Raw genomic sequence first — 27938 nt, forward strand, 5'->3', positions numbered from 1 at the left:
TGACTCGTCTCACCGAGCTGCATCATAAGCCCCATTTTAATGAGAGAATGAGATTTTGAGAACAGAACTTAGATTTGCTTAGTACATAATCTATGTGGGTTATAATGATCAGTAAAGCATCTATTAGTGTAAAAAAAGCCAGTTTCCCTCGCAAGATTCATCCATGTCTTGGAAACGCCACAGTCTCAACGTTATGTAGCTTGTCTCTATGGCAACCTTGACTTTAAACATTTTTATTAGATTCAAATGTGAAGAAAAAATTAAAGCAGTACTTGCCTCAGGCTGAAAACTAAACCTCAAACCGCTGTGCCTCATAGCACAAATCATTCATAATAAACCGTGGCTATTACTGGGAATTATTATGTGCATAAAATCGTTAACCGTTTCATGACCTAAACAGAATATTCCACTTAAAACTGTAAATGAAAGTTGACAGATGAAGGTGGATTAATTCGTGGGATTTTTTTTTTTAGCTGATTCCCTGAAGCAATTTCTGTGCCATGGAGAAGAACAGCTAGACCCAATAACAGAAAAGAAACACAATCAGGGCAATATGGCATCATCAAAGTAGAGGACTTGTCCTCTACCTGACTCACATTTGACCCACATTTATCTGTGAAGAGAGAGTCTCTGAGGTCCTGGTTTTATTTTGTGACTCTATTAATGGTTCAGATGAATATATTCATCCATCCATCCAAAAATCCAATCATATACTGTATACATCCAGCCATCCAGTCATCTGTCCATCCAACCATCCATCCAAATAAACCTAGGAGTTTCACAACCTCTACAATCTTGCATGAGCTCATAATTGGTCTCAACTATAAACATACATGGAACTGTTTTTTTTGTTTTTTTTTATTTTCCCCATGGCACGGTGGCTTAGTGGTTAGTACGTTCACCTCACACCTCCAGGGTTGGGGGTTCGATTCCCGCCTCCGCCTTGTGTGTGTGGAGTTTGCATGTTCTCCCCGTGCATCGGGGGTTTCCTCCGGGTACTCCGGTTTCCTCCCCCGGTCCAAAGACATGCATGGTAGGTTGATTGGCATCTCTGGAAAATTGTCCATATTGTGTGAGTGAATGAGAGTGTGTGTGTGCCCTGCGATGGGTTGGCACTCCGTCCAGGGTGTATCCTGCCCCGATGCCCGATGACGCCTGAGATAGGCACAGGCTCCCCGTGACCCGAGATAGTTTGGATAAAGCGGTAGAAAATGAATGATGAATGAAATTGTCCCCATGCAGTTATTTATAATTGTTATTGTGAAGTTATTGTATCTATCTATCTATCTATCTATCTATCTATCTATCTATCTATCTATCTATCTATCTATCTATCTACATGAACGAAAACTAGTTTTGACATTTGACCTTGCTGTGACCTTGACCAGTTCAAATATCCAATCTGTCGCACCGATAATTCCATATATGTAGATTTAAATATGGGCCGAACATTACGTCACACACACACGAGTATCTCGGGCTGACACACAGATAAAAACCATAAACAAAATTCCACCTTAATGCCTTAACAGCAGGGCGGAGACATGGACGGTGTTATTACTTAGTCTGGTGAGATTTAAATCATAGCACTTGGTCAAGCAATAGAGCAGTGTGTTTAGGTGGGAATAGTGAACCTCCAAGTTATAATATATCTGTATTTGAATCTGTATCTGCTTGCTAAACTGACACATCCTTGGTTTTACACAAGCTACCTCATTTTTCATCCATTTTTTTCATGTAAGTGTTTAGAAAATAGATCCATAACAGTGGAAGAGGTCTAATCTTGACGTAGTGGTCAATTTTACAGTAAGTTCAATAAAAAAAAGAGGCAACAACTGGACTAAAGGTTGATTCTGTTGGTCTGGGGCTGAAAGTGTTGCTGCAAAAAGACATTCATTATTTACATCCTCAGCCTGTTAATCTTATTTAAACGACTGGAAGGGTTTAATATTTAATGTTCTGAATTTTTTGACTTGTTTTTTTCTTCCCAGGGATTAGAACAGTTTTATTATATTCATGCAAATTGTTTCAACTGTAGTTACGGTTTAAAGGCTTTATGAATGAAGCGTTATTCAACATTTAATATATCTGTCTGATTGATGCTTTTGTTGATGCCGAACACATCTAGACATCATGATTGTTCTGGACATGAGGAGATTTATCCAGTTAATCAGTTCAAGCTGAGCACTGCCATCTAGTGTTTAAAAGACGCACCATCACTTAATATCAGCATTAACAGATTCACCTCAGCCTTGTGTTGAAAAGAAAAAGATTTATTTTAATGATTTAAAGGATATCAAGCTTTAGTTAAATGTCAAATCATGAACCATTAAACCGAAAAAAATACCATTAATTAATAGTCTTAAACAAAAATATTGAAATAAAAATGAACAATCCTTCAAAATGTAATTATTATTTATTTATTTGTTTGATTTGCATAAGAACGATATATGTCAAGCTGATTGTTTTTAGAAGCCATTTTAAATGAAAAAGCCAAATCGTAAGCGTTGCTATAGGAACGAGTTTGTTTATCACTCAGCAGTTAAGAGTTAAAGTGGTTTATTGGGCTTCGGCTTCAGCGCAGTCCTCGCTGAAGAAAGCTCTGAGATTCTTTCCATTCGAGATGAATTTAATGCACTCGACCTCTCCGCCAAAGTTGCTGGGTTTCTGGAAATGGATCTCCAGATGGTCCTGCATATCTTCTTCATCGCTTACGTCCTGAATGCCTCTGAGCAGTACGGTGCGCTTCGGCACCCCGCAGAACGTCTAGAACGGAGCACGTAACAAATAGTAAATAACGTACAGAGAACAGAGATTAGAGGTTATTGAAAACAGCTTGGTCTGGCTATAAAGCTTGTAAGAGCAGCATTACATAATCCTGCTTCTGGAGACGCCCGAAGAAAGCAATGAAAGACTTCTAAGCCTCATGAAAGACTTCTTAATCAGCATCAGGTGCTCTGAGGTGGAAAGTGGCCAAAATATGTAGTACTCTTTAATAGATACCTCAGGAACGTTAAACACGTCGTAACCCTAAAAAACACATTGGAACCATCAGCAGGAATTCACCTGAAATTTTTTCAGCTCGTAGTTATACGACGGCTCCACGGTGACTTCCATCGCCTCGGGGGTATCGATGTAGAAATTTCCCCTCAGTGTCAAATTCTCTGCAACTGCAAATGGAGGAAAAAATGAGAGAAGAAAGAATGCAGGGGGGGGAGATGTGAAGTGTTCTTTCTTTCGCTTGAATACGAGCTTGCGAGAGAGACACACTTTCTATACGTACTGTATCTGTACCAGTTTATTGTTTGAAATATCTGTATAACTTTCGATCACATGAAGGATGCTGGAAACGGATCTGTGCCGGTCTATTCTGAATCATATCCAAAACCAAGCTGGAGATCATTATCATCTACATGACTCGGGTCCTCTTTTATTGTGTTATCGAAGGATTTAGCAGAATCCAGCATTCGTTCCCAGAAATTCTTTCCTAAAGTGTTTTAACTTTAAAGACAGTGACTATGTTATGTATTGAGGATGAGATGCTATAGAACTATAGGTACATTTTATTTATTTGGTTTTAGAATCTGAATACTGAACTGTCCTTTGGTAGACAAGATCTTTCTGATGAGCTACCAATGCTACACCGAGCTCCCAGTGTGACCACTTCTTTTTTTTCTGCACCTGCATTATCTTCCCTGATGCCCTGCCTCTGGTTAGAGTCTCGTCGGTGGTGGTGGTGCACACTGCTGACAACGGGGATGGCCCATGGGACTGCTGTGGATAGAACCACAGAGACTATGGCACCATCTTTGAACTGCATCACCATTGCTTTACCATTGTATATATCCACCTGATTTCTGTTTATAGTAACAGCAATATATTATACTAAAAGCCATATATTTTGTCTATAGCACATACCATTCTGTAAATTTCAGTTTATACTAATAGCCATCTGCATATTATATTCATAGTACATATATATTCATCTGTATATTATTTCCATAGCATGTATATATTCATCTGTATATTATGTCCATAGCACATATATATTCATCTGTATAGTATATTCATAGTACACACACATCTGTAAATTACTTCCATATTACCATTTTATTTAACTTATTTAAATCTTGTAAAAACTGTATATGCTGCTATTGCACTCTGTTTAGACCTAAACTGCATTTCGTTGCCTTGTACTTGTACATGTGAGAATCTAATCTAATGATGTTGGACCTTAATACTTCTAGATTGTTCAGAATAAAGCTGAGCACTGCCATCTAGTGGAGACAATAGAGAGTTATTTATAACAGTCCCTCTATTAATATAAATATGTTGTGTATGTAAGCAGCTTTAAAAGACACTGCAGCCTAATCATATATATATATATTCATTCCTTCTGAGGTTTAAAGGAATATTCCCAGAGTACTCATAGTCAATCAATTCATTCATTAGAAACTCTGAGAGGAACCCAACTCAAAAGGGAACCCATCGACTTCTGGGTAAGTATAAACCACACTTTAAGATGATTAACGTACAGACCTCCAGTATTGAGGAAGGTAATGCGGCCTGCTCCGGTCTTCTCGTCGTATTTCATTCTCTCCACCTCGCCTCCTCCGCGGCTTGGTTTGGAGAAGCCTAGCTCCAAGCGGTCTCTCATACGTTCCTCAGGCAGACAAAACGCAAAAGCATTTGAGAACTCAATGGTCCTCTTGGACACCGTAATATGCACCTGTGGAGAAGAAGACAGGATCATGAAAAAGACAGGATCATGAAAAAGACAGGACCATGAAGAAGACATGACCATGAAGAAAACATGACCATGAAGAAGACAGGACCATGAAGAAAACATGACCATGAAGAAGACAGGACCATGAAGAAGACACAACCTTCTTCCAGGTTTTTATTTCACAGCGAGTATATTAAACTAAAAAGAAGAGAAGTTGTGACTACCTCGAATTTCGCAGAGGGCTCGAGAGTGATGGTGCCTGGTTTCACCTCACTCTTGGTTTTGTCGCAGGCCACAGTGCACTTCGGCAGCCTGAGGATCTGATCCGCCACTGGAAGACGAGTGAAAATGTCAGGAAGCACAAGATGATGTACACGAATTTGAGATATTCTAACCATCGAGACTCTGGTTCTGGTTCTATAAACCTTTTGTTTGTATTCGTTCTTTTTTATCTCTGTAAAAAAAAAAAAGATGCTGTTTCACACTTTACCTTTCTCTTCCTCAAAGGTGATGAGAGCTTCACATCCTTTCAACACGAAGGAAGGTCTCTGGATGATGGTAAAGACTCCCTTGATATCCTGAGCCTCTTTCTCATCACTCTCATCTTCCTCCTGTTCGATGTGGGTGAATCTCATTCTTTTCTCAGGGATCTCAGCTTTGATCTGTAAAAATAAAAACGTACGTGCGGGGGGGGGGTGTTTGATAGAGAGCGAGAGAGAGAGAGAGAAAAGGGATGGAAAGAGAGGCAGAGAGGGAGAGAGACAGGGAGGACAGAGAGGCAGAGAGAGAGAGAGGGAGAGAGACAGGGAGGACAGAGAGAGAGAGAAAGAGGGGGAGAGAGAGAGAGAGAGAGAGAGAGAGAGAGAGAGAGAGAGAGAGAGAGAGAGACAGGGAGAGAGACAGGGAGAGAAGGAGGGATAGAGAGAGAGGGAGAGAGAAGGGGGGGCAGAGAGGCAGACCGGGGGGACAGAGAGGCAAACCAAAAGAAAGAGAGAGAGAGAGAGAGAGAGAGAGAGAGAGAGAGAGAGAGAGAGAGAGAGAATGAATGAATGAATTGATCACGTTACGTGTTTGCATTGGTTATTTGAACTCGTTTGAAACTTTACAGAACAATAGAATTCGGAAACTCTCTACTGCCCCCTTGTGTTCTAAATAAATCAGTACCTTAAATCTCTTCTGCAAGGTGTCTGTTTCAGCCTGCTTATTTTTCAGCTGCTCCTTATATTGCTGTAGTTTTTTCTGCAGGTCCTGATTGGCTTTTGTCACAGTATTGATTTTTGCCTAAAACAGAATCATTTGTAACTGTAAGTCAAGTTAAACGAGGCAACAGTCATGTGGTCGCAAATAAAATACGACTTTAATCTAAATTTGTATTTTGTAAAAAGATTTTAAGGTTCTTCGAATTAAAAGGTTATTTGTAACACACCATGTAATTAAGTCATAGAGTTAAAAAAAAGAAATAAAAGAAGATACCTGTATATCCTTTAACTTATCGTTGAATCTGCCTGCAAGTTGATCTTCAGCAGTCATCAAATTCGTGACCTCCTGCTGCGCTTTTTTCTTTGCCTCATCGGAATCAAGTTTCTCCAGCATCAACTTGTCTTTTTCTCTTTCTGCGGTCTCCACCATTTTCTGTAGGACAGTGAATCATAATTCATGAATTATTGTTAATATCTTAAAGTAAGCATGAAAAATATTTTATAAAAAAATCTAAAACATTTTAAATTAAAAAATTGATACAAATTACCTTATTAATATCTAAAAGTGACACAAATTACTTTATTATTAAATTAAAAGTGAAACAATTTTTTTAAATATTAATTTATCTCTTGTGTATTGTGACTTTTAATGTCAATTAGTTTTTTAAACATATTAGTTATCTACTTAGATACAGATTAAACACTAATAATAATAATAATAATAATAATAATAATAATAATAATTTATTGTTTTTGTCCACCTGTAAACACTGTTCTAGCTCCGCCCACATGACACATTCATCCGTCCATGTTTAAATACTTTAATTTACACATCATTTATTTTTAATTAATCATTTATTATTGTTTATCTCAAAATCAGCACCAAATTCAGTTTCTATCTAATTTGTGTGTCTTTTATTTATTAGACACACATTCTAGAGGAATGTTGATCATGTCTCGATTACTGCTGACAGATTCTGTACTAAAGATTTAGCATTACCCAGTACTTAGTTGATTAAACAATAAACAATTGAATGGTGTAAAATAATAAATAAATAAAGTTGTAGCATAAGTTGGCGTATTGGATACGTGATTTAAATTATGTCGAATTAAATTTTGTTGAGTATGCAGCCATAAGAAATGGTCCAATTTGGTTAAAAACTGAATGAAAATGTGATGTAGATGTAAACACACTTTCCATCTCTCCAGCTCCTCCCTGGCTTTGCTCAGGTCCTGGTCTTTTGCCATAAGCTGCTTTAAAAACAAATAGAAGGAAAAAAACCTAAAATTAGTAATAAAAATATTTTAAATCATTAAGGCAAACACCAAAAAGACACCAAATCAACACAATCGCTTCCAGTAAACACTCTCCGATGGATTAAAATTTCTACTAGGCTATTTTCCAGTTTGCTAGTTGATGAATTTATAACCAATATTTTAATGATTCTTAAAAAGATTTTCTAACTGCCTTATTGTTGTATTTTCTTAAAAACTAGGCTACTTGTCAACATTCATAGTATTCATAGTGGGACTTCAGAAATTTTCCGCTCTACCAGCACTTCACCAGTTTGAAAAGCTTGGTAAATGTTCTGATATTTTCTCAGACCAATCCCGAGCGACTTGTTGTGCTTTTGATGCGTCTATCAATGAATACCTCAATACTAGTTCACTTAAATACTGTACTTCAGTTTACACATTTTTATTGTATAAGTATTTACCTACATGGTTTTTCTTCTACCTGTCCATTCATTTAATTATCCAGCAGGAGAAAAGTGTTAAAAGTGCTAATTGTGACTAAACTACTTTGATGGTGACATGCAAAATAACAGAACACTATATACAGACTATATATAATATATACTGTACACCACTTTAGCTTAGTATACAACACAGAAGTTCCTGCTAGGAGTTTCACCATTCCAAAAATCATTAAAGGTTAACAAACAACTCAAGAAGTGGATTAATATTTTATGAAACAAACAGAGACAAAACATGTTCACTTTAGGTATTACAGTATATCTAGTGTACGGAAATCCTAAAAGTCCTCTCATGCATTATTACCTTTTTTTGTTTTTGTTTGTTTTCTGGTTATCTCGACATAACCAAAGTCGTTTTGTCGTGATCACGACTTAATTTTCTCGTTATGTCACAGCCCCCTTTCTTAAGTGTCGGACACTTATGTGGATGCTGTCAATCACAAGTTGACTCTAGAACATGTTCTTATGCAGAGATGACGAGATAAACTTTTGTTATATCGAAATAACGAGAACATTTAGTCTGAATCACGACAAACTTTTTTATCAAAATAACGAATAAAGTAAGTCGGTATCACGACTTTTTTATAGCTATATAACAAGAAAATTAAGTCTGAATCATGACATAACAATCTTTATATCAGAATAACAAGAAAATCAAGTCGGAATCGAAAACAACTTTTGTTATGCAGCGATCACAAAGCATTAAGTCTGAATCACAACAAAACAACTTTTTTATATCAAAATAATGAGAAAATTGTCGGAATCACGACAAAACGACTTTTTAATATCGAAATAACGAACAAAGTAAGTCGGTATCACGACAAAACAACTTTTTTTACAGCTAAATAACAAGACAATTAAGTCTGAATCACGACATAATCATTTTATGTCGAAATAACAAGAAAATTAAGTCAGGATCATGACAAAACAACTCTTGTTATGCAGAGATCACAAATTAAATATAAAACATGACAAAACAAATTGTTAATATCAAAATAATGAGAAAATTGTCGGAATCACGACATAACAACCTTTTTATATCAAAATAACGAATAAAGTAAGTCGGTATCACGATAACTTTTTTTATAACAAGAAAATCAAGTCGGACTCATGACAAAACAACTTTTTTATGTCAAAATAAGAAAATTAAGTCAGAATCACGACAAAACAAGCTTTTTTATATTGAAATAACGAATAAAGTAAGTCGGTATCACGACAAATTTTTAACGCTAAATTACAAGAAAATCAAGTCGGACTCATGACAAAACAACTTTTTTTTATGTCAAAATAAGAAAATTAAGTCAGAATCACGACAAAACAAGCTTTTTTTTATATCGAAATACCGAGAAGATTAAGACAAGGCACGATAAGAACGACACCATATGACGACTTGTCGTCGTTTTTGTCCACTTCAGTCATCTTACCTCTCCGTTCGTCAGCTCCTTTTCACCTGACATAACGACCTCAAACTCTCAAAATAATAATAACAACAATCCAAAACGCAAATATCTCCAAATATTCGTGTGGTTTTTCTGTCGAGTGTCGGGCGTTTCGAGGAAGTCGTGCGCAAAACAAAAAGCTGAAACGAAAGTGAAAGTAAAACGACAGAAAGCGCGTAGAAAAACAAGCTAACTTTATTCCCCTGAGCTCAGTTTACTGATCTACGTCAAGCAACAATGACACGTCTAACAGCTCACTTCTAGCCCTGCGTTAACAGTCATGGAGGAGAAAACCTTGGTTCTTGAAGGTCTACCAGGGGATTTGGACCTGGTGAGACCTAAATTAGAACTTTATTTCAAAAACAAGAGGAAATCTGGTGGAGAAGTTGTACAGATTAAAGAGCATCCTGAGGACAAAAGGAAAGCTTTGCTCATCTACCTCCTGGAAACAGGTACTAAATGACACCCTTATTATTTAAATTATTATTATTTTATTTAAAATTGTCATTTTGTCATTTTTAAATAGGATTGTCTTGGATAGCCAGGAAAACTATACCTGTGCTCAACTTGTGCTTGGCTAACTAAGATTTCCTGCTGCACTTTGGCACCAATAAAACACAAGGAAGATGCTAATCGTTTTAATTATCGTTAGCTTTATCATGACTTTTTGACTATTTAACAAATTCATTCACATGATGAAGTTCACAAGTTAATGGAGCGAGTATGTACAGTAAAGTTACCATGGAGTAAACAGTTCTTGGTCATTTCATGTCTGAAGTGAAAGTAAATAGGGGATTTCTAGGAGTTACACCTAGTGACCGAAGTTAAACAAATAGCAGCCCGACACGATTGATCCCAGCTATTCTAATTTACAGGACATGATCGCAGAAGGCACGAGACTTTAATTACAATTTAAAAAAAAAAAAAAAACAGTGCCACAGATTATTTATGTACAGTACGTACAACCAGAAGATGTACGAATGGACATTTTTGCTTTGTCTGCACTTAAACTATAACCGTAATATAATCCGAAAATGAAATTCTGCAATAACATTTAAACAAAAATCACTTTATTTGTTAAAGTTGCTTTTAGATATGGTAAATAAAGCTGTAAAAAAATTTTGAATAAAATACCACATTGCTCTCAGGTCTGTATCCAATTTTAATCCTATATTAATTTATATATTAATTATTTTTATTTATTTGTTTGTTTGTTTGTTTTTTGAAACTCCAGATTTAGATAATGTCCTTAAACAAGGAACCCATCAAATCGATTTCAAAACCCAGGGAGTTGTTAAACTCACCGTGAAACCCTTGAATGTCAAGAAGGAAAAGGTTAAACCACCTCTTCTGAAAAAACCAAAGAGAGAAAATCTTGAACATGTCAGAAATTCACAAGCCACAACAGATGTACAGGTGAGGGTTTTTTTTTTTTTTGCCTCTATGTTTATATAAACCGTGTATATATATGTATATATATATATATATATATATATATATATATATATATATATATATATATATATATATATATATATATATATATAAAATGACCTTGTAATCAATAGCAAACGATAGTGTTGCGTATTGTATTTAGAAAATTACTTGTTCTTCTAGTTAGGCCTTTACGTACGTACTAATTACTCTGCATTACTTAAAAGAAACACTGAGACTCTGCTAGTAAATGTGAAGAATGAGGAAGTGGCTCTGTTTTTTTTTTTTTATTATTTTTATTATTGCATAATCATGCTTTTTATGCCAACACATTTTAAACCTCGATTATGTTGTTAAGAGGCCTAATCTATTTATTTTCTGTATTTATTTTGTGCTTTACATGCGATATGAGAAGGCTGGTGCTAGAGGACAAAAAGGTACTGTGATAAATTTCATTACATGCAACTTTCAGTCCTGTGCTACATAAAAATCTATAAAAATGTGCTGCTAAAAAGGCCAATGAATTTTTGTGTGTGTGTGTGTCTCAGGAAATGAAGAGGACTCAAAAACCAAGGACCTGATTATTAGCTGCATGGAGTCGGTTGATGAAAATATTCTTACAGTTTACTTTGAACAATTTACAGACAAGGCTGAAGTTACAAGCCATGGGGAAAACAAATGGATCCTCAAAGTAGCCAATCATTCAGGTGAAATTCAAAGTATACAAGTTACATGCTGGTATTCTGTGCACCAAAAAGAAACAAGAAATACAGAATCACATTAAATGAAATATAGGAATCATTCATTATAATTCGACCCTAAAACTGTCGATGCTGTTCTTTAGATGTATTGACTATTCTGAGTCAGAAGGAACATGAGTTTGGGTTGACGGTGGAGTTGAATAAAGAAGGAGGTGCCGCGGATCAGTGGGACCCTCGGCGCTTCATCCTGAGTGGGTTCAAAGACAGCTGTAAATGTAAATTCGTTACCATGTTCATTGGAAGCTGCAGCCACAAGGCAGCACACTCCTGGGAGGTGATAGATGATGAGAGAATTGTGGTCACCTTCAAGGAAGACATCGGTGAGTCAGTTTTATGTACTATTCAGCTCTGTTTCTAATTGATCAGGGGTTTTATGACCAGACAATATTTAAAAAAAAAAAAAAAAGTTCTCTTGAGCTGTGCAATTTTAAGCACTGCAATGACATCAGTGAATATCTAGAGGGGCTTCCAGGGGAGTGTTGGTTCAGCTCAGGCATAGGAGGAGTTTGGAGAGCCCAGGGAAAAAGAGCGGCCACAAACTCGGGTAAGGAGAAGAGAGCATGTGTAAGCTCTGTTACACAAGTGAGGAGAAGTTCTGACACACTGATATAGTTGTGAGATCAAAGAAGCACTTTAAAGAACTCCTAAGCCCGCATGGTAAATGAGGCAGTTTTAGAAATCTCTAGTGTCTTGTGAAGTTACTGTGGCTGGACCTTAGAGACCTTGTTTAAAAATGGTGGAATTGAGTGGTAAACTTGCCTTGCTGTTGCCTGGAGATCTTGGGCATTGAATGTCACACTCCTCAGCCTCCCAGTAAAAAGGTCTAAGGCAGAATCCAGAAAAGAGACTCCATCTCATGATTAATTTGTGGAGAAGTTGAAGTATCTTTGGATCTTCTTCATAAGCAATGTATATTAATCTTGAATTTTGTATTCTATTAATCTTTATATTCTTCTTATAATAACCCTTTGTTCTATGTTTATGTTCTGTAAAGCTGCTTTGAGACAATGTCAATTGTAAAAAGCGCTATACAAATAAACTTGAATTGAATGTGAAAACTGCCACTTATGCCCCTTTTCCACCGAGGCAGTTCGAGTGCTGGTTCGGAGCCAGAGCCTAATTTAGAACCAGTTCTTTCTGTTTCGACCGCCAAAGCACCAGCTCCGAACCTGGAAAAGTGGTTCTTAAGTAGCACCAAAACGTCGGTGGTCTAGACTTAAGAACCGCTTGGGGTGGGAGCTGGGGGCGGGGCTACTGTTAGCGCATTTGATAATGTACCTTAAGTATACTAATGTTTAATACACTTTTACTTGATATATTATCAGCACATATGATAGTAGGTAGCTACATGCTAAGGCTAATTTTTTTTCTGTGTTAACGATAAAATAACATTATGTTACTTTCTCGATTAAAACCTCCGTTTATACAGATTACACGGATCCGCACGTACACGTTTTATTCGCCGCGTTTCGATGCCGATGTACGTTCACAAAGCCATGAGCATTAACAGTAAAGCAACATCCGCCATTGTTGTTGTGTTTGTGTTTGTCGCTGCTGCGCTAACGTTGCTGGGACACGTGACACGTATACAGTGACGTCACACTCGGCACTGTGACGGCTCTCTAGCCGGTGGAAAGGCAAACCGGTTCTTAGAAGGTTCGCCAGTGGAACCAACTTTGAACCAGCACCAGTGCTAGCTCTGAACCAGCACCCGGTTCTTTCCGGTGGAAAAGAGGCATTAAAGTCATTTGGGCACCTCGTCATGCTCAGTTTAGAGCTGCATTGGTCTTAAAAATGGAAAAGACTAAATGAAACTTGTGTGGTTTCTCATAAGGTTTACCGAGGTTGAAGACTGGGATTGTGCTACATCTTTCTACCATTCCCAAATCTACCATTTTCAAATCTGTTACAACCCAGATGCACAGAGTTATAGCTCAAGATTCGATGATTTGATACCTTTATAAATTGGCAAAAGGAAAGACACAAAAATGAATTTCTAGATAAGTGTATTGGTATATTTTCATAGATAAACAGTATACACAACCAACAGTACAATCGCATCTCTTCAGGGTGGGCTCAGGCCAAAATAATAAACAAAAAATTAGGTAACTATTCTTACCTGAAAGCAAAGAAAAGAAAAATACAGTGGTACTTCCCAACTCCCTCCCAAAACAAACAGGGGGAAAAAGGAACCCACTCCCAAAGTGAAAGGGTCAGCTAGACCCCTACTGCCAGTGACACAGTTCACAACTTTACAGTGATTATATATATTTATTTATACAAAATGTATTGGTTTTAAAAAAAAAAGGGAACAAATACATGTGTAAAACAAGCTCAGAGTCAGAAAAGGGCAGAAGTCAAAACTGGAACTAGAACGATCACAACACTACAATGAAAAACCACTAATAACACCCTCCACCTTCTTCTTCTGCTTCCTCTTTATATAGCAGATTAGTGATGATGTCATCGATATGGGGGCAGGATCAGGGCAGGCAAGGGCAGGCTGGAAACTCTGGCCTGGAATCAACCTGCACACAGACATGTACAGAACACCCTCTCACCCCCCTCCAAAATACATTATGGCTGCCCTTTTTATGCTCAATCACTAAATTAAACCTTTGCATGATCAGGGACCCCAGTGCATCAGCCTCTGGTTCGTATTACACATGCGGTTTAAAGAACATCAGTGGGTTGTGGTCAGTAAAGACTTGTATCGGCCTGGGGCTATCACTAAGATAAACGTCAAAATGTTGGATGGCTAAACGCAATGCAAGGGCCTCTTTTTCAATGGTGCTGTAGTTAAGCTGGTGTTTTAAAAACTTATTCGGAAATTGTATGATTGTAGAGCACTTGGAAAGTGAATGTCATAATGTCCGTATATGAAAATAGGTGGTCTCAGAAGGTTATAAAAAAAATCCAACCAAATCTTTTCACATTGTAATTTGTATTATTATTATTATTATTATTATTATTATTATTATTATTATTATTATTATTATTATTATTATTTTCAGATTCAAAATCTTTCTTGGAGAAGTGTGCAGCCAAAAATCTGCAGGGCATGGAGATTAAAGCCTCTCGTTTAGAGTACACAGATTCCGTTCTGGTACAAGGGGATATGAGCAAGGTTACTGAGGACACTCTTAACCTTTACTTCAGCAACAACAAAAGAAGTGGTGGAGCGGACATCAAGTCTTTAATCTGGGTTAACAAACAAAAGAGCGCGGTCATATCCTTTCAAGATTGTCACGGTAGGTTTTCCGAACATCTCTGTATCATAAAATAATCAGAAACTAAACTCATTTTTATTATGCCAGAACTTTCATATCGCGACTTTCATATTTTTTATATACAGACATTTAAGATGGTTCTTCTGCATTTGTTTTTTTCTCCTGCAATAGCCGCACAAGACGTGGTGGTGGGGAAACATCATGTCTGTGGCACAGACATTAGCGCTTCGCTTTTTTACTCAAGTCTTCAGAAGGCTTTGACGGGAGAAACACCGACGTGCTCGAATATATCAACGGATACGATTATTCCTGTCGACGATGTACTCCACAATTTCATTGAAAAAAAGCAAAAGTGCAAGAACGATTTTGAGACTCGACTAAAGGAAGTTCATGCTAATGTCGTTTTTAATGTCCCTGGAAAGATTGCGCTAGAGATGGATGTGGACAAAGAGTCTTTAGCGGCGGTTCGACTAGGAGCAACTTGGCAAAGTAAAGCCCAAAGAGAAGCGCAAGCCTTTCTGAGCAGGTACAGCATAGCTGAGTTGCCAGTCGAGGTTGAGATCTGGAAAAGGGTAGAGCTTGATTGCCTTGGATTCACCAGTTCTGATGCTGAGGTCACTTACATGGAAACCAAATCCAAAATTGCAATGGTTGGCCTTAAAACAGAAATCACCACCCTGTTGGACAAGATTCAGAACCTTGTTAAAAATGCATCTTCAGAATTAGAAATGGAAAGGAACACTGTTGAAGAAGTGATTCGGTTTGACTCAAGACAGACACTAGAGTTGGTAGAAAAATGTGTACAAGCCAAACTTCAAAACGTAACACTAACAAAAAATGAAACTAACCTGAGCTTTCACCTCAAAGGTTTGAGGGACTCTGTAGGTATAGCTCAAAGGGTCATCAAGCAAGCACAGGAGAACGTTATCTTTCAAAGACTGGACCTCTCGACCCATTTGATCCAGTTTCTGAAGTCGTTAGATCTAAAGAAATTTGAGCAAAACCATTTTGTAACAAGTCATATTTCAGCTTTATTTCTGAATGATGGAGAGCTTCTTGGGATCGTTGCAGAGAAAGGACACATCGAGGCAGCCAAAGTCAAAGTAAAAGAGATCCTTCAAGAGGTGGCCATCCAACTTACTCCTGATGTAGGCACAGTAATTAACACTGAAGACTGGGTGAACTTCTTGAACAAAATTAAAGTGGAATTAAATAATAATTCAAAGAATGTTAACATCATACATTCAGAGGCACAACTCATAATCTGTGGATTTGCTCAAGTGGTAAAACAATTTTCAAAAAAGGTTAAGGATTATCTTGAGAACAAGACGCCAGCAACCGAATATATCCATCTAAAATCTTTGCAGGAAGTGGAGTTTGTCGACTCTTGCATGAAACTGTCAGAAATTCCAGAAATCCGAAACCTCGGCATAACCGTTCAACGTTGCAGAACAACGGGCTCTCCGTGTCTTACGGTTACAGCTTCAAAAGATAAAATCCAGGATGCAGTATCTGTTATAAAAAGGCATACGTCGAAAATTTGCATAGAAAAGCAAACTTATTCGAAAGCAGGAGAATCTAAGGTCATACTTAAACATGAAGCAAATATCCAAGCCAAAGCCAAGGATTGGGGTTGCAAGGCTTACATTTCAACTCTCAAGTCTGGGACCTCGAAAAGCTACAACCACCAAGTAAACAGCTCCATCACTTTTACGGTTACGGAGGGTGAATTGCAGCACTTTCCAGCCGACGCTTTGATTTGTCCTTTGAATAGCAAACTTGCTTTTGACAATCCAGTTGCTCAAAGTTTTCTTCAAGTCGCAGGTTCAGATATTCAAGCGGTGTGCAACAGACTCCAGAAAGAAAGGCAAACTTTACTCGCCGGGGACGTGGTCCTGAGCGACCCAGGAAATCTCAATGCCAACAGCCTTATTTATACCGTCTTGCCTCAGAGTGGTCAACAGTTCACTTTGAGCTCTCACTACCTGAAGTCAGCCATTCTTAATAGCCTCCAGAAAGCAGAATCAAGAAATGATACTTCAATCGCAATGCCAGCAATAGGCTGTCAAAGTTTTGGGTTCTCCGTCAAAGAAAGCTGCACGGCAATCAGAGACGCGGTACAACAGTTCAGCAATGATCAACACAATTCCCCAAAGAATATAAAGAACATATTTGTGGTAGAATCCGATGTGAAGATACTCGAGGAGTTCAACAGCATCATTGCTCAGCTGGTGTGTGCTCTTTTTCCCCCCTTACCATGCCTGTTATTCGTGTTATTTATTCATCATAATTTAACAGATTCAATTATCTGAATTATCTTCTTCCATCACCAGGGCTTTTCTCATGTTAATGCATCTGCCAATCCAACAAACACTACCTCTCAAAGCCAAACAAAATCTCAAACGCTTAAACAAGCATCAAGCACAGAAGGTACCCTTTTCTTAACATAACACCAAATATAACTAGTCATATGAGAATTTACGGTGTTTAATTATTTATTTTTTTCCCACGTATGATAGTAACTGTTCATGGAGTGCTAGTGACTCTCAAAAAAGGAGATATCACCAAAGAAACAGTGGATGTCATTGTTAACTCCAACAACAAAGACTTGAATCTTAACACTGGTATGTTAACCTTTTCTTTGTGTGTGCATATATTATATATATTCTTTTACTCACGTTTATGGAAAAATCAGATTCCTTGAAGCAGACTAGTGTAGATAAAATTTCTCACTGTATTATATTAGTGAAATGGATGTGGTTGCTAAGTAACCTTATTAATGTCCTAAGGCTCCATACAGAAAGTCACCAACTATTAGAACCATCATCACTAAGAACTGGAAGTGGCACTAATTGAACAGTAGGAACAGCTTTAAACCGCTATCTTGTCGTCATTTTCAACATTTACAGACTTTATTTTGATAGAACACAGGTCACAAAAGACCTGCACATTACACTTGATACCACATTTAATCTGATTAAAGTGGACTAACCACAGACAGTATACTGTTCCAGTCCTCATTAATGTTTGAAACTATGCTACTGCTGTGGAACCTTTAAGCTATAATAACGTCATTTCTCACTATGACACTTCAGGGCTCTCAAGTGTCACGTATTGAGAGTGACAGTCATGCATTTTGGTCTATTCTCATGCTCTCCTGCCACACAGCGTATTTCTCATGCAGAAAAACTTTTTGACTATTTATCATATATTTAATAAGCCGCAGCGCCCAAAATGTATCCGTCCACACCGCTGTCTCTATGGAACCGGGCAGGAATCAAGCGCGTCTCCCCTGGAGCTCTTAGTCAAGCCTGACATTTATCAGCCAATCAAAAAAAAAAGGCTACAATAGCCAATCAGAAAATAGTATACTATTGTATCTGGGTAAGATTTAACGCAACAACCAATGAAAAAAAAACATTCATTAGCGAGGGTATTTTCGATGGTCGGTTTGAACAAAACCTCAACACGAAACAGCTCGTCTCTGGACAATAGTCGTCTCTTACTAGTGAATCTTAATGCCCTGAACATGATGAGGGGAATATCCTCACTTTGCCTTTGCCTATAGTGAAATGAGACAACGTTTCTCCAGGATCAGGGTGCTACATTAAACAAAGACAGGGCTATAAGGACTTAGTAAGTTAGTCCTAGATACCTGGTGAAAACAGTGCAGGACAAGACATACTGTACAAGACAGTGCAGGACAATACAAACAGGACAGTGCAGGACAATACAGACAAGACAGTACAGGACAAAAGACAGTGCAGACAAAAGGTTACAAGAAAATACACAGGCAGTAATACTAGAATGAACACAGTTACTTAGCAGCAGGTCCCTGAGATAGTGTATAAGATTGTGCAGAAACAGCAACAATTGAAATATTGTACAGTATGAGCAAAATGACTGAAATGTTAGACAGGTAGTTTGGCCAACTAGAATTTCAGTAGCTGAGACATCTGGTGAACAGGGACACACGATCAATGTGTGCTATTTAGGGTATGTTTGTCATGGTTTTTATGTCATTTTCATTCGTTTAGGTGTGTCTGGTGCAATTTTGAAGGCAGCTGGACAAGCAGTTGTGGATGAATGCACAAATCATGGTAATCAATCAGTCAAGTTTATATGCAAGTTTGATTCCTGCTGATTTACCGTAGCTATAGAGTCTATAAGCCCTATACAGTCAAGCCCATTAGTATTTGGACAGTGAAACAATTTTTCATAATTTTGCCTCTGTACACCATCACCTGACTTCCATCCTCCATTCTAACTTCAATTGGTTTGAAAAAATATTAACCAACTAACATTAACCAACTAGTTCTGGAGTTGGTTCAAAATGTTGAACGTGTGGGTATGGGTTTAGCTACCAGAAGCTGTCTATGCAAGTGATGGAGCAAAGCATCCTAGGGGAAACTCATTGGCATTAGTTGAGGTCCTTAGTTTCCAGATTTCAGGCAGTCATTGACTTCAAAGGATTTTTATCCATCCATCTATTTTTGCTACCGCTTATTCAATTCGATTCAAATTTCGATTCAAATTTACAGAACTTAAACATAAAGAAGTCTATAAAGATTAATATACAACAAAAATTCGAGATTTTTAACACTGTGGGGAGGAAAGACTCCTTTGAATGGTAAAGGAAGAAACCTTGAGAGGAACCAGACTCAAAGTGGAACCTCATCCTCATATGGGTGACACTGAAGGGTGTGATTATAAATACAGAGTTTGACAGATGTTGTATTGCTGAGGAGGTTGTTGTCCTCAAAGACCACATGGAGTTGGCATCTCCTCTTTAGTATAGCAGAGTCCAACTGGAGCTGGTAGATCTCTAGATGCTTATCCTACACAGGATTTGCAGGGAACCAGGAGGCTATCCGAGGACACTCGGACACAAGGGCACAATCTCACACACACAGTTACACATATTCACATACTATTGACATTTCTGAGATGTCAATCAGCCTACCAGTGATTGGTGGAAACCAGCGTACCCAGAGGAAACCCACAAAGCACAGAAAGAACATACAATTTGTGTCACTGTCCAAATATTTATATACCCGTCTCTGTGTGTTATGGCCAGTCCAACAGTTTTTGGTGTATTATTGTATAATGTTGACAGGTCAACAGAAAGAGAATGGAGTGGTATTGACAAGCGGAGGTAAACTGTCATGCAACCACATTGCTCAGATGGTCGGACCCAATAACGTTGCCGATATAACTTTATCTGTGGAGAAAGTCCTGAAACTGTGTGAAACTACAATGGCTGCCACAGTAGCCATCCCTGCGATTGGCACAGGTGAGACTACACTCATTCAAAAGCATTAGATGTTTCAAATGAGTTGAACTTTAAAACTGTACTGTATGTAAATATTTTCACAGGGAGAGGTGGGATTCTGCCAAATGATTCCATCAAGGCTATTCTGACAGGAGTGGAAAAGCATTTGTCTCTGTCAACATCTACTAGACTTCAAAAAATAACCGTGGTGGTATTTGAGCAGAAGGTTTTTGATGCCTACTGCAATTATTTCACAGAGAGGAACAAAATGGTTAGTGCTTGCATTGATGTGTCATTTTGTGGTTTTAGTAGAAGCCAACATTCTGTTTTCCTATTTAAGCTTAGACAAAGATTTATCAAGAGTAACTCCTCCTAGAGCTTTCGAGCCACATGAACCAAATTCGGATATGTTGTAGATCCCGGTCTGAAGTTTGTTGCTATTACTTTTCTAAGCGATCCGAGTACCGGTACTTCCGGTACCGGGTCTCAAAATGGCCTTTTTTCCCATAGACTCCCATTATAAATTTTGGAGGTTTATAACTCAGCAAGCTTTTAAACTATCTACACCAAACTCTGCCAGCTCCTTTAGCGTGATACTCTGAACAATTTTAAATTGGTGTACCGACTGGCCTTTCGGTTGTCCCGCAGCTCCGCCCCCAAAATATGCAAAATCAAAAAACTTTTTACAACTTCGAAATGTGTATCAAAAACACTCAGAACAATGAGGGGAACTTCCTCACGGGTATTCTGATGCCGTCACATGATGTCACATGAAAATGAAAAATTAGCACAACATGGACTTGTGACATATCAAATCACTCAGCACAATGAGGAGAACTGCCTCACGTGTATTCTGGTCACGTCACATGCTCGTCTCCACTTACCTCCAAATGTATTGGCACCCTAGCTTTCTGTCTACTTGCTTTCAAAAGTAACACCGACCCTTATGTCCACTCGCCTCCAAAAAGAACCGCCCTTTGCGAATACTTGCATCGTCAAAGCAAACATCAAAGTGTGTCGCGACGAACTTTGCAAATCTAGTTCATTTTACTCTCTTTTACTTTTAGACTGCACCTACCAAAATGCCAGCAAATAAAGGTATGGAATGCGGAAATCACAACATTAGAATTATGATGCATTTTATATACTGGTTATTCGTTTAACATTCTTTTTTTCTCCCGACAGTCAAAATTGCGGGTGTGTGGATTGAAATAAAGAAGGGGAACATTACCAATGAATCTGTCCGTGGTATTGTCAACACCACCAATAACCAAATGAACTTGACAGGAGGTGTGTTGTTATGATTTATACTTACGATATATATTTATACTGAACCTTTTGGCCATATGGCACTGAAAAACAGATATGTCCAACATTCAGATACCCTATTACTTCAGTATCAAGATTTTCTAGGGTATAAATTTAAGTTCTACTCTTAAGTACATAAATAAAAAAATGTATCCTTTTGTTCAGGAGTCTCAGGGGCCATTTTCAAAGCTTCTGGACCCTCTGTTCAACAGGAGTGTCAAAACCACGGTAAGTTCCTGATGACGCAAACAAACTTGAACAAAATTCCAAACAAATTCTTTACACCGTTCATGAGCGAAGTTCAAAACGAATACGTATTTATACAGGATATATACGAAATGAGTTCTTTAGATCACAGAGTTTAATTCTGTCTTGTGTGTTTTTTGTCTTTTAAGGTCAACTTAAGAGCGATACAGTTGCAGTAACCAGTGCTGGAAATATGCAATGTGATTTTATTCTTCACATGATTGGACCCCATTCCTCTGCAGATGCAAGGTTAAGGGTAAAGAAAGTATTGGAGAAATGTGAAGAGAAGCAGATCAGTACCATTTCCTTCCCTGCGGTTGGCACCGGTATGCATTAAATTCTAAAAATAAATGTTGTTCTGACAACTGATTTGTATAATCGTCGATACATTTCTCAGCTGATTTCATTCTCCTAAAGGTGGAGGCGGTGTTAATAGCGTGGACGCCATTACCGCTATGCTCCAAGGCTTTCAAGATCACTTGTCTCAACGTTCCTCTACTGTCCTCAAACTCATTTATGTTGTCATTGACCGCGATGAAGTTCTGAAACAGTTTCAGCAAGGATTAAACCAATGGGCTTCAAACCCCCAGGTACAAATCGTCTACATATACTCATATGGTCAAAAGTATGTGGACACCTGACCCTCATACCCCACCCATATGTGTATCTAACCCTAAAGCACACAATTGTTTAGGATTTCTTATAGTAGCGCTAGGATGCGTGCACTAGCATTACAATTTCCCCTTCATGGAAACCTGTTCCAGCATGAAGACGTGGTGTGAGAAGGTCGGAGTGAAAGAACTTGAGTGTCTCGCACAGACCCCGCTGAACACCTTTGTAATGAACTGGAACACCGAAAGAACCCCATACCTCTTCACCTGATATCAATACCTGACATCACCTAATGACTGAATGAACACAAAGCCACAAAAGCCACACTCACACAAGATATGGGAGTGATAGTCAGGTGTCCACCAACGTTAAGCCCAATATGAACATCTCCATATTAAATAGTGTCCTAAATATAACAATGTAAATAATATTAGCAGGACATTGATGACATTGAAGAAATCGAGGTTGAAGATGACATTGAAGAAATCGAGGATGAAGATGAATATTATTATGGCTCAGATGAAGAGAGTTTGTCTTCAGAAGAAGAAGATGTCTGTAGTGGTAAGAGTTGTGTTAAATAAATGCAAGAAAATATTTCACATATATTAAGATACTCAAATCAACTTTATATAACATCACAGAAACGATTATTGGCCCAATCAAAGTTAAAGTGCTTTGTGGTGACATCACAAAAGAGACAACAGACGCGATAGTGAGCAGCACAAATACCAGCCTTGATCTAAGTTCAGGTAACACACACATTTATTCTACATGTCAGTATGTATGTCACTATTAAAATCTGTGTTTACCAATAAAGCAAAGAATGCATGGTTATATAATAATCTTGTACTTCATTGCTTTCAGGGGTTTCAGGAGCTATCCTCAAAGCAGCCGGACAGACCGTTGTAGATGAGTGCAAAAAACTGGGTATGAAGTTTAATCTTATTTATTTGGAAACATTCTAAAACCTTACCTGTATCAACACTTAAATGTAAAAAAAAGCTGTGCCCAGTATCCGAGCTCTGCTTTGGTCATGATTCTTGATGAGAGTTTGTGATCATTTCCCCGGATAAAGGTGTCCAACCCAGTGATGGCGTGGTCCTTACTACAGCTGGACAACTTCCATTCAAGCACATCATCCATATGGTTGGTCAGACCAAGGAGAAAGAGATCACAAACTGCATGTATAAAGTTCTGAAGAAGTGCGAGGAAAATAAGATTCAGTCTGTTTCATTCCCTGCTCTTGGGACTGGTAAGTACACCACGCTGTCTTATTCAGGAAAAGGAATAAAACATGATATGTCATGGACATAACGTCGGAAAATAATCCACAACGGGTCGGTTTATTGAGGCTCGGTGTTATCAGTAAAACTGTTATGATCGTAAATTGGATTGTCATGGTACCGAGGAGGGGGGGCACGGAGGCTTAGTGGTTAGCACGTTCGCATCACACCTCCAGGGTTGGGGGTTCGATTCCTGCCTCCGCCTTGTGTGTGTGGAGTTTGCATGTTCTCCCCATGCCTTGGGGGTTTCCTCCGGGTACTCCGGTTTCCTCCCCCGGTCCAAAGACATGCATGGTTTAGGTTGATTGGCATCTCTGGAAAATTGTCCGTAGTGTGTGATTGCGTGAGTGAATGAGAGTGTGTGTGTGCCCTGTGATGGGTTGGCACTCCATCCAGGGTGTATCCTGCCTCGATGCCCGATGACGCCTGAGATAGGCACAGGCTCCCCGTGACCCGAGAAGTTCGGATAAGCGATAGAAAATGAATGAATGAATGAATGATACAGAGGAACCAGAATGCCTGAAAGTGCTAAAAGTGGAGAATCAACCAACAACCATTAATGTTAAATAAGTGTCTTCTAAAAAAAAACCTCACCATATTAACGATTATACATTATTCGTTATTTTCTAGGTGATTAGTCTCCACCTTTTACAGGATTAGTTGCTATAGAAATGTAAATAGATTAAAATGAATGCCTGGATATAAACTTGACTTTAAATGAGTCAAGGTCATTAAAAAGAAAGTGGTGTGTTCTTTCCCCCCAGGAGCAGGAAACCTGGCAGCAGCTAATGTAGCAAATGCCATGCTGGATGCGGTGGCAAATTTTTCTATTGACTCACCGGTATGTTTAAAAACTGTCCATATTGTGATTTTCCAAACTACAATGGTGTCATCCTTTGAGAATGCTCTGATGAAGTTCAAAAGGATCTCTAAAAAACCTACTGCAGGTAAACCTTGGACACCTGAAGACACCTGAATGTGAATATGCAATGTGATATTGATTTTTTTTAACCAACAATGCTATATGCTTGTGCCTTCTGTACAGTAAATATCCCCAAACCAACTCCGCAAACATCAGATTCCACCAAGCCGGCTTATTGTCTTGCTGCCGCGACAATTGCAGTGACTTTCCCAGTCACAACTGTTGAGCTCTGTGGAACATCATCTACTGACATTGATAAGGTCAAAAAGTTCCTAGATGATCTAGTTTCAGATGAATGTTCTATCAAGGAAGTTCAGTCCGACCATATAGCCAATTTTCCTGAAGCTGACAAGAAGGCGATCGTCGAGCTCAGCCGAAGCAACCAAGTTCGTGTTCTAGTGGCTGCAAAGGACAAATTGATTGTATCAGGGAAGAAGGACGATGTTTTAGACACCGTTTTAAACATCAATAAGTTCCTCCAGTCAGCCCGGGACAGTCAAATCCGAGAAGGCGAAGAAAGGAGGCTGAGCAAAACATTGCGCTGGGATGTAGCAGAAGGAGAATCTTGGCGGCCGCTAAACTCCAGCATTAGCTACGAACTAGAGTTAGCTTTTGACAAGAAAGAGAATACCTTTACCTACCAAGACAAAGGGGAAACATTTACAGTGGATTTCAAAAAGATGATACGGGTAAACAGCAAGGGAAAGTCCTGGACACTCAAGAGAACCCTGCTTGCTGACTCGGACACAGGTAATAATCTTATAGTTCTGCAAGCTTGTAACTTTTAAAATTTAACTTTTGAAACTACCTGTTATATGAAGACAGAGATTTAAGCTCAACAGCGGTGGTTAGTGGTTCATATGAGGTAGATACTTGGAGATTTAAGAACTTGCAGTTTATCATAGGTTTTTCAAACATTACCTAGCCTACTAGTCTGAAGCGTAGTGGGGAAGTCATGGCCTAATGGTTAGAGAGTCTGTCTCCTAACCCTAAGGTTGTGGGTACGAGTCTCGGGCCGGCCACGACTGAGGTGCCCTTGAGCAAGGCACCAACCCCCCTTAACCCAACCCGGGTGCTGCAGCATAAATGGCTGCCCACTGCTCCAGGTGTGTGTTCACTGCTGTGTGGGTTAAACGCAGAGTAAGAACTCTGAGTATGTCACGTCACTTTTAGAAGCCTACTACTCTCAACCACTAAAATTCTATGTAATCTTATTAATAGAAAGAAAAACAAACAAAAAGGGTTAATTAACACACTATACAGTAAGTGCATATTTTTTGTTTTGTAGCTATCATTCAACATCCACCAACCTGGAGCAAAATGGATGGAAGTGATATGGAGGTAGTTGTTCTATCACCGACTTCAGAAGAATACAAAAAAATAGAAAAGGACTTTTTACAATCCAGCAAACACAAAGACGTATCTCCCGTCCAAGTGGTGCAGGTACGGCAAAAGACCATTTTGATCAGATTTTGTCATCGTATCGTGACACTTCCGATGTTGATGTTTATCAGTGAACGCGTTTATCCACAGATCCGCAGAATTCAGAGTCAGCCACAATGGCAGAGATACTGCGTGTTGAAGCAAGCAGTGGACAAAAAATATCCCAAACAGAAGAATGAACAGTTTCTCTATCACGGTACTACCAAAGAGATCTGTCAAAAAATCAATAGGAACGGCTTCAACAGGAGTTTCTGTGGGAGAAACGGTATGTCATAAGTTGTCTTACGTTCTAAACACCCAATTTAGTATTTGGTCCAAAGTACTGAATTTTATTCTGTCTCATTTTTAAGCTGTCGTGCATGGTGAAGGGACGTATTTCGCCAAAGAAGCTTGGTACTCCTGCTATGATCAATATTCGAACCCAGATGAGAACGGACTGAAGTACATCTACAGAGCTAGAGTTGTGACTGGGTCACCATGTAAAAGTCGAAAAGGGATGAAGGAACCGGACCCTCTGGACCCAAAAGATCCCCGTGCTGGGATTCATGACTGTGCAGTAGATAGTTTAGAAAATCCGTTCATCTTTGTGGTGTTCTGTGACGCAGGGGCGTACCCTGACTATCTCATCAGCTTTAAGAATGTCTGACCTTCTGGCCATGTTTCTGGACTTGTAGCACAATTTCCATCAATCATCAATTACCGTAATCCAGCATCGATGTACAACCTTCACTAATTAAGCAATAACTCGTATTCTAATTCAAGTAATAATTCGAACTCCATAAATCATGTTGTGCCTTAACAGTTGTAGCCTCAGGCACCAGATCAGGTACTGTGGTTTATTCTTTGTAATCTAGGGTTTTATATAATGTCAATAAAAACCACCTGATCCATTTGCTTGTGTACCTTGAGTGCAGCGATGTAAGGAATTCAGTGAACTTAATTTAAGAACATGGGCAAGTATCCACAAACTTTTGGCTATGTAGTGTATGTTTGTAATTAATAGATCACCATCACACAAATACATGTTCCTTCCCCAAACTGTTGACACAAAATGTCTAGAATGTCTCTTGCGCAAATCTTATTCCAACATAACAACACCCCTGTACATTAAGCTCCATGTGAAGACATGATGTGTGAAGGTTTAAATGGAAGATCTCGAGTGTCCTACACAGAGCCCTGACTCTGACTCAACCCCACTGAGCACCTTTGGGATGAACTGGAACACCGACTGAACCCCAGACGTCCTCACTCTCCTCATCAGTGTCTGATATTTCCTGGTATACAGTCAACAGTCAACCACGCCTCATAAGATTGTGGCAGTGTGCCACAAGGCACTAAAGCAACACAATAACCTGACTGCACAACCTTGAGACTTTACCCAAGGTAGTGAACTATAAATAGACCATGAAGGTATTTTCATAAGGCAGTAATGGAATCATGTGCTTTTGATTCATCCACTAAATACAAAAAATATCAAAACAAAAGCATATACTGTAAATTAGCAAGGGCATGTGGCCAGGCTCTTAGTGGTTAGCACGTTCGCCTCACACCTCTAGGGTTGGGGGTTCGATTCCCGCCTTGTGTGTGTGGAGTTTGCATGTTCTCCCCGTGCCTCGGGGTTTTTTCTGGGTACTCCAGTATCCACCCCGGTCCAAAGACATGCATGGTAGGTTGATTGGCATCTCTGGAAAATTGTCCGTAGTGTGTGAGTGTGTGTGTGAGTGAATGAGAGTGTGTGTGTGCCCTGTGATGGGTTGGCACTCCGTCCAGGGTGTATCCTGCCTCGATGCCCGATGACACCTGAGATAGGCACAGGCTCCCCGTGACCCGAGAAGTCTGGATAAGCGTTAGAAAATGAATGAATGAATGAATGTGGTCGGGCTGCCATAATTACATCATACTACCCGTTCCATGCTTCAGAGAAATCTCATGGTCTCAGAAGAAATTATATTTCTTTCAGAAATTCAGAAACAAAATGATTTTCAGTGAGTCGAGTTCATTCATTCATAGTTGCCCAATTGTGCAGTGAGATCATGTGACCATAAAAAGCTGGAGTAAAATAGTGAACGATCATTTGTAATGTCCAGATAGGTCTCTGTTTAGAAAAAAAAACAAAAAAAACGCTTCAGCCGATTCACTGACCGTGATTTAGATTCATTAAACGTTCATTCACTGATCCAAGAAGTCAGTCTTCAAATCACATTTCGCTGACAGATGAAACACAACACAAACATTATATTTAAAAAAAAAAACTCTATATTTTATAATCATAAAGAACATTTGTTTGGAAATTCAGTGGTTTGGGG

The 27938-nt window shown here is 38.7% G+C and overlaps 2 protein-coding genes across 6 annotated transcripts; one reads left to right on the forward strand and one right to left on the reverse strand.

Annotated features, from left to right (window-relative positions):
- Positions 1-2397: 2397 nt before the first annotated feature.
- On the reverse strand, positions 2398-9248 carry nmi (N-myc (and STAT) interactor). Of its 3 annotated transcripts, none has more exons than XM_027152428.2 (9): positions 9107-9248; positions 7120-7179; positions 6200-6358; positions 5891-6007; positions 5217-5388; positions 4951-5057; positions 4540-4729; positions 3067-3170; positions 2398-2766 (listed from the first exon to the last, which is right to left on the reverse strand). In XM_027152428.2, exons 1-9 carry the CDS (start codon positions 9137-9139, stop codon positions 2560-2562), a joined length of 1149 nt encoding a protein of 382 aa, XP_027008229.2. In that variant the 5' UTR covers positions 9140-9248; the 3' UTR covers positions 2398-2559. The 3 variants fall into 3 exon arrangements, with proteins under 3 accessions (XP_027008229.2, XP_047670852.1, XP_047670853.1); XM_047814896.1 differs by having other exon boundaries at positions 7120-7176; positions 9107-9246; XM_047814897.1 differs by lacking the exon at positions 2398-2766 and having other exon boundaries at positions 3080-3774.
- Positions 9249-9266: 18 nt separating this feature from the next.
- Positions 9267-26522, forward strand: parp14rs3 (poly(ADP-ribose) polymerase family member 14-related sequence 3). Of its 3 annotated transcripts, none has more exons than XM_047814893.1 (26): positions 9267-9573; positions 10356-10537; positions 10971-10992; positions 11104-11262; positions 11400-11636; positions 14331-14567; positions 14718-16777; positions 16880-16976; positions 17066-17170; positions 18584-18646; positions 19663-19839; positions 19923-20089; positions 20886-20916; positions 21004-21108; positions 21292-21354; positions 21522-21698; positions 21790-21962; positions 22419-22545; positions 22626-22733; positions 22849-22911; positions 23060-23236; positions 24032-24214; positions 24313-24939; positions 25478-25632; positions 25723-25897; positions 25983-26522. In XM_047814893.1, the coding sequence occupies exons 1-26, from the start codon at positions 9402-9404 to the stop codon at positions 26276-26278; spliced, it is 6138 nt and encodes a 2045-aa protein (XP_047670849.1). In that variant the 5' UTR covers positions 9267-9401; the 3' UTR covers positions 26279-26522. The 3 variants fall into 3 exon arrangements, with proteins under 3 accessions (XP_047670849.1, XP_047670850.1, XP_047670851.1); XM_047814894.1 differs by having other exon boundaries at positions 22422-22545; XM_047814895.1 differs by lacking the exon at positions 18584-18646.
- The last annotated feature ends 1416 nt before the right edge of the window (positions 26523-27938 follow it).

Source organism: Tachysurus fulvidraco, chromosome 6, assembly GCF_022655615.1.
Source record: "Tachysurus fulvidraco isolate hzauxx_2018 chromosome 6, HZAU_PFXX_2.0, whole genome shotgun sequence".
Taxonomy (NCBI): Eukaryota; Metazoa; Chordata; class Actinopteri; order Siluriformes; family Bagridae; genus Tachysurus; species Tachysurus fulvidraco.

Excerpts from the sequence above, each read along its gene's own strand:
- parp14rs3 (XM_047814893.1), top strand. The coding sequence starts at position 9,402 with ATGGAGGAGAAAACCTTGGTTCTTGAAGGTCTACCAGGGGATTTGGAC. Across the intron at positions 18,647-19,662 it reads GGATGAATGCACAAATCATG|GTCAACAGAAAGAGAATGGA; the intron begins GTAATCAATCAG and ends TAATGTTGACAG. Across the intron at positions 20,090-20,885 it reads TCACAGAGAGGAACAAAATG|ACTGCACCTACCAAAATGCC; the intron begins GTTAGTGCTTGC and ends TTTTACTTTTAG.
- nmi (XM_027152428.2), bottom strand. The coding sequence starts at position 9,139 with ATGTCAGGTGAAAAGGAGCTGACGAACGGAGAG. Across the intron at positions 5,389-5,890 it reads CCTTGCAGAAGAGATTTAAG|ATCAAAGCTGAGATCCCTGA; the intron begins GTACTGATTTAT and ends TTATTTTTACAG. Across the intron at positions 4,730-4,950 it reads AGCCCTCTGCGAAATTCGAG|GTGCATATTACGGTGTCCAA; the intron begins GTAGTCACAACT and ends TCTTCTCCACAG.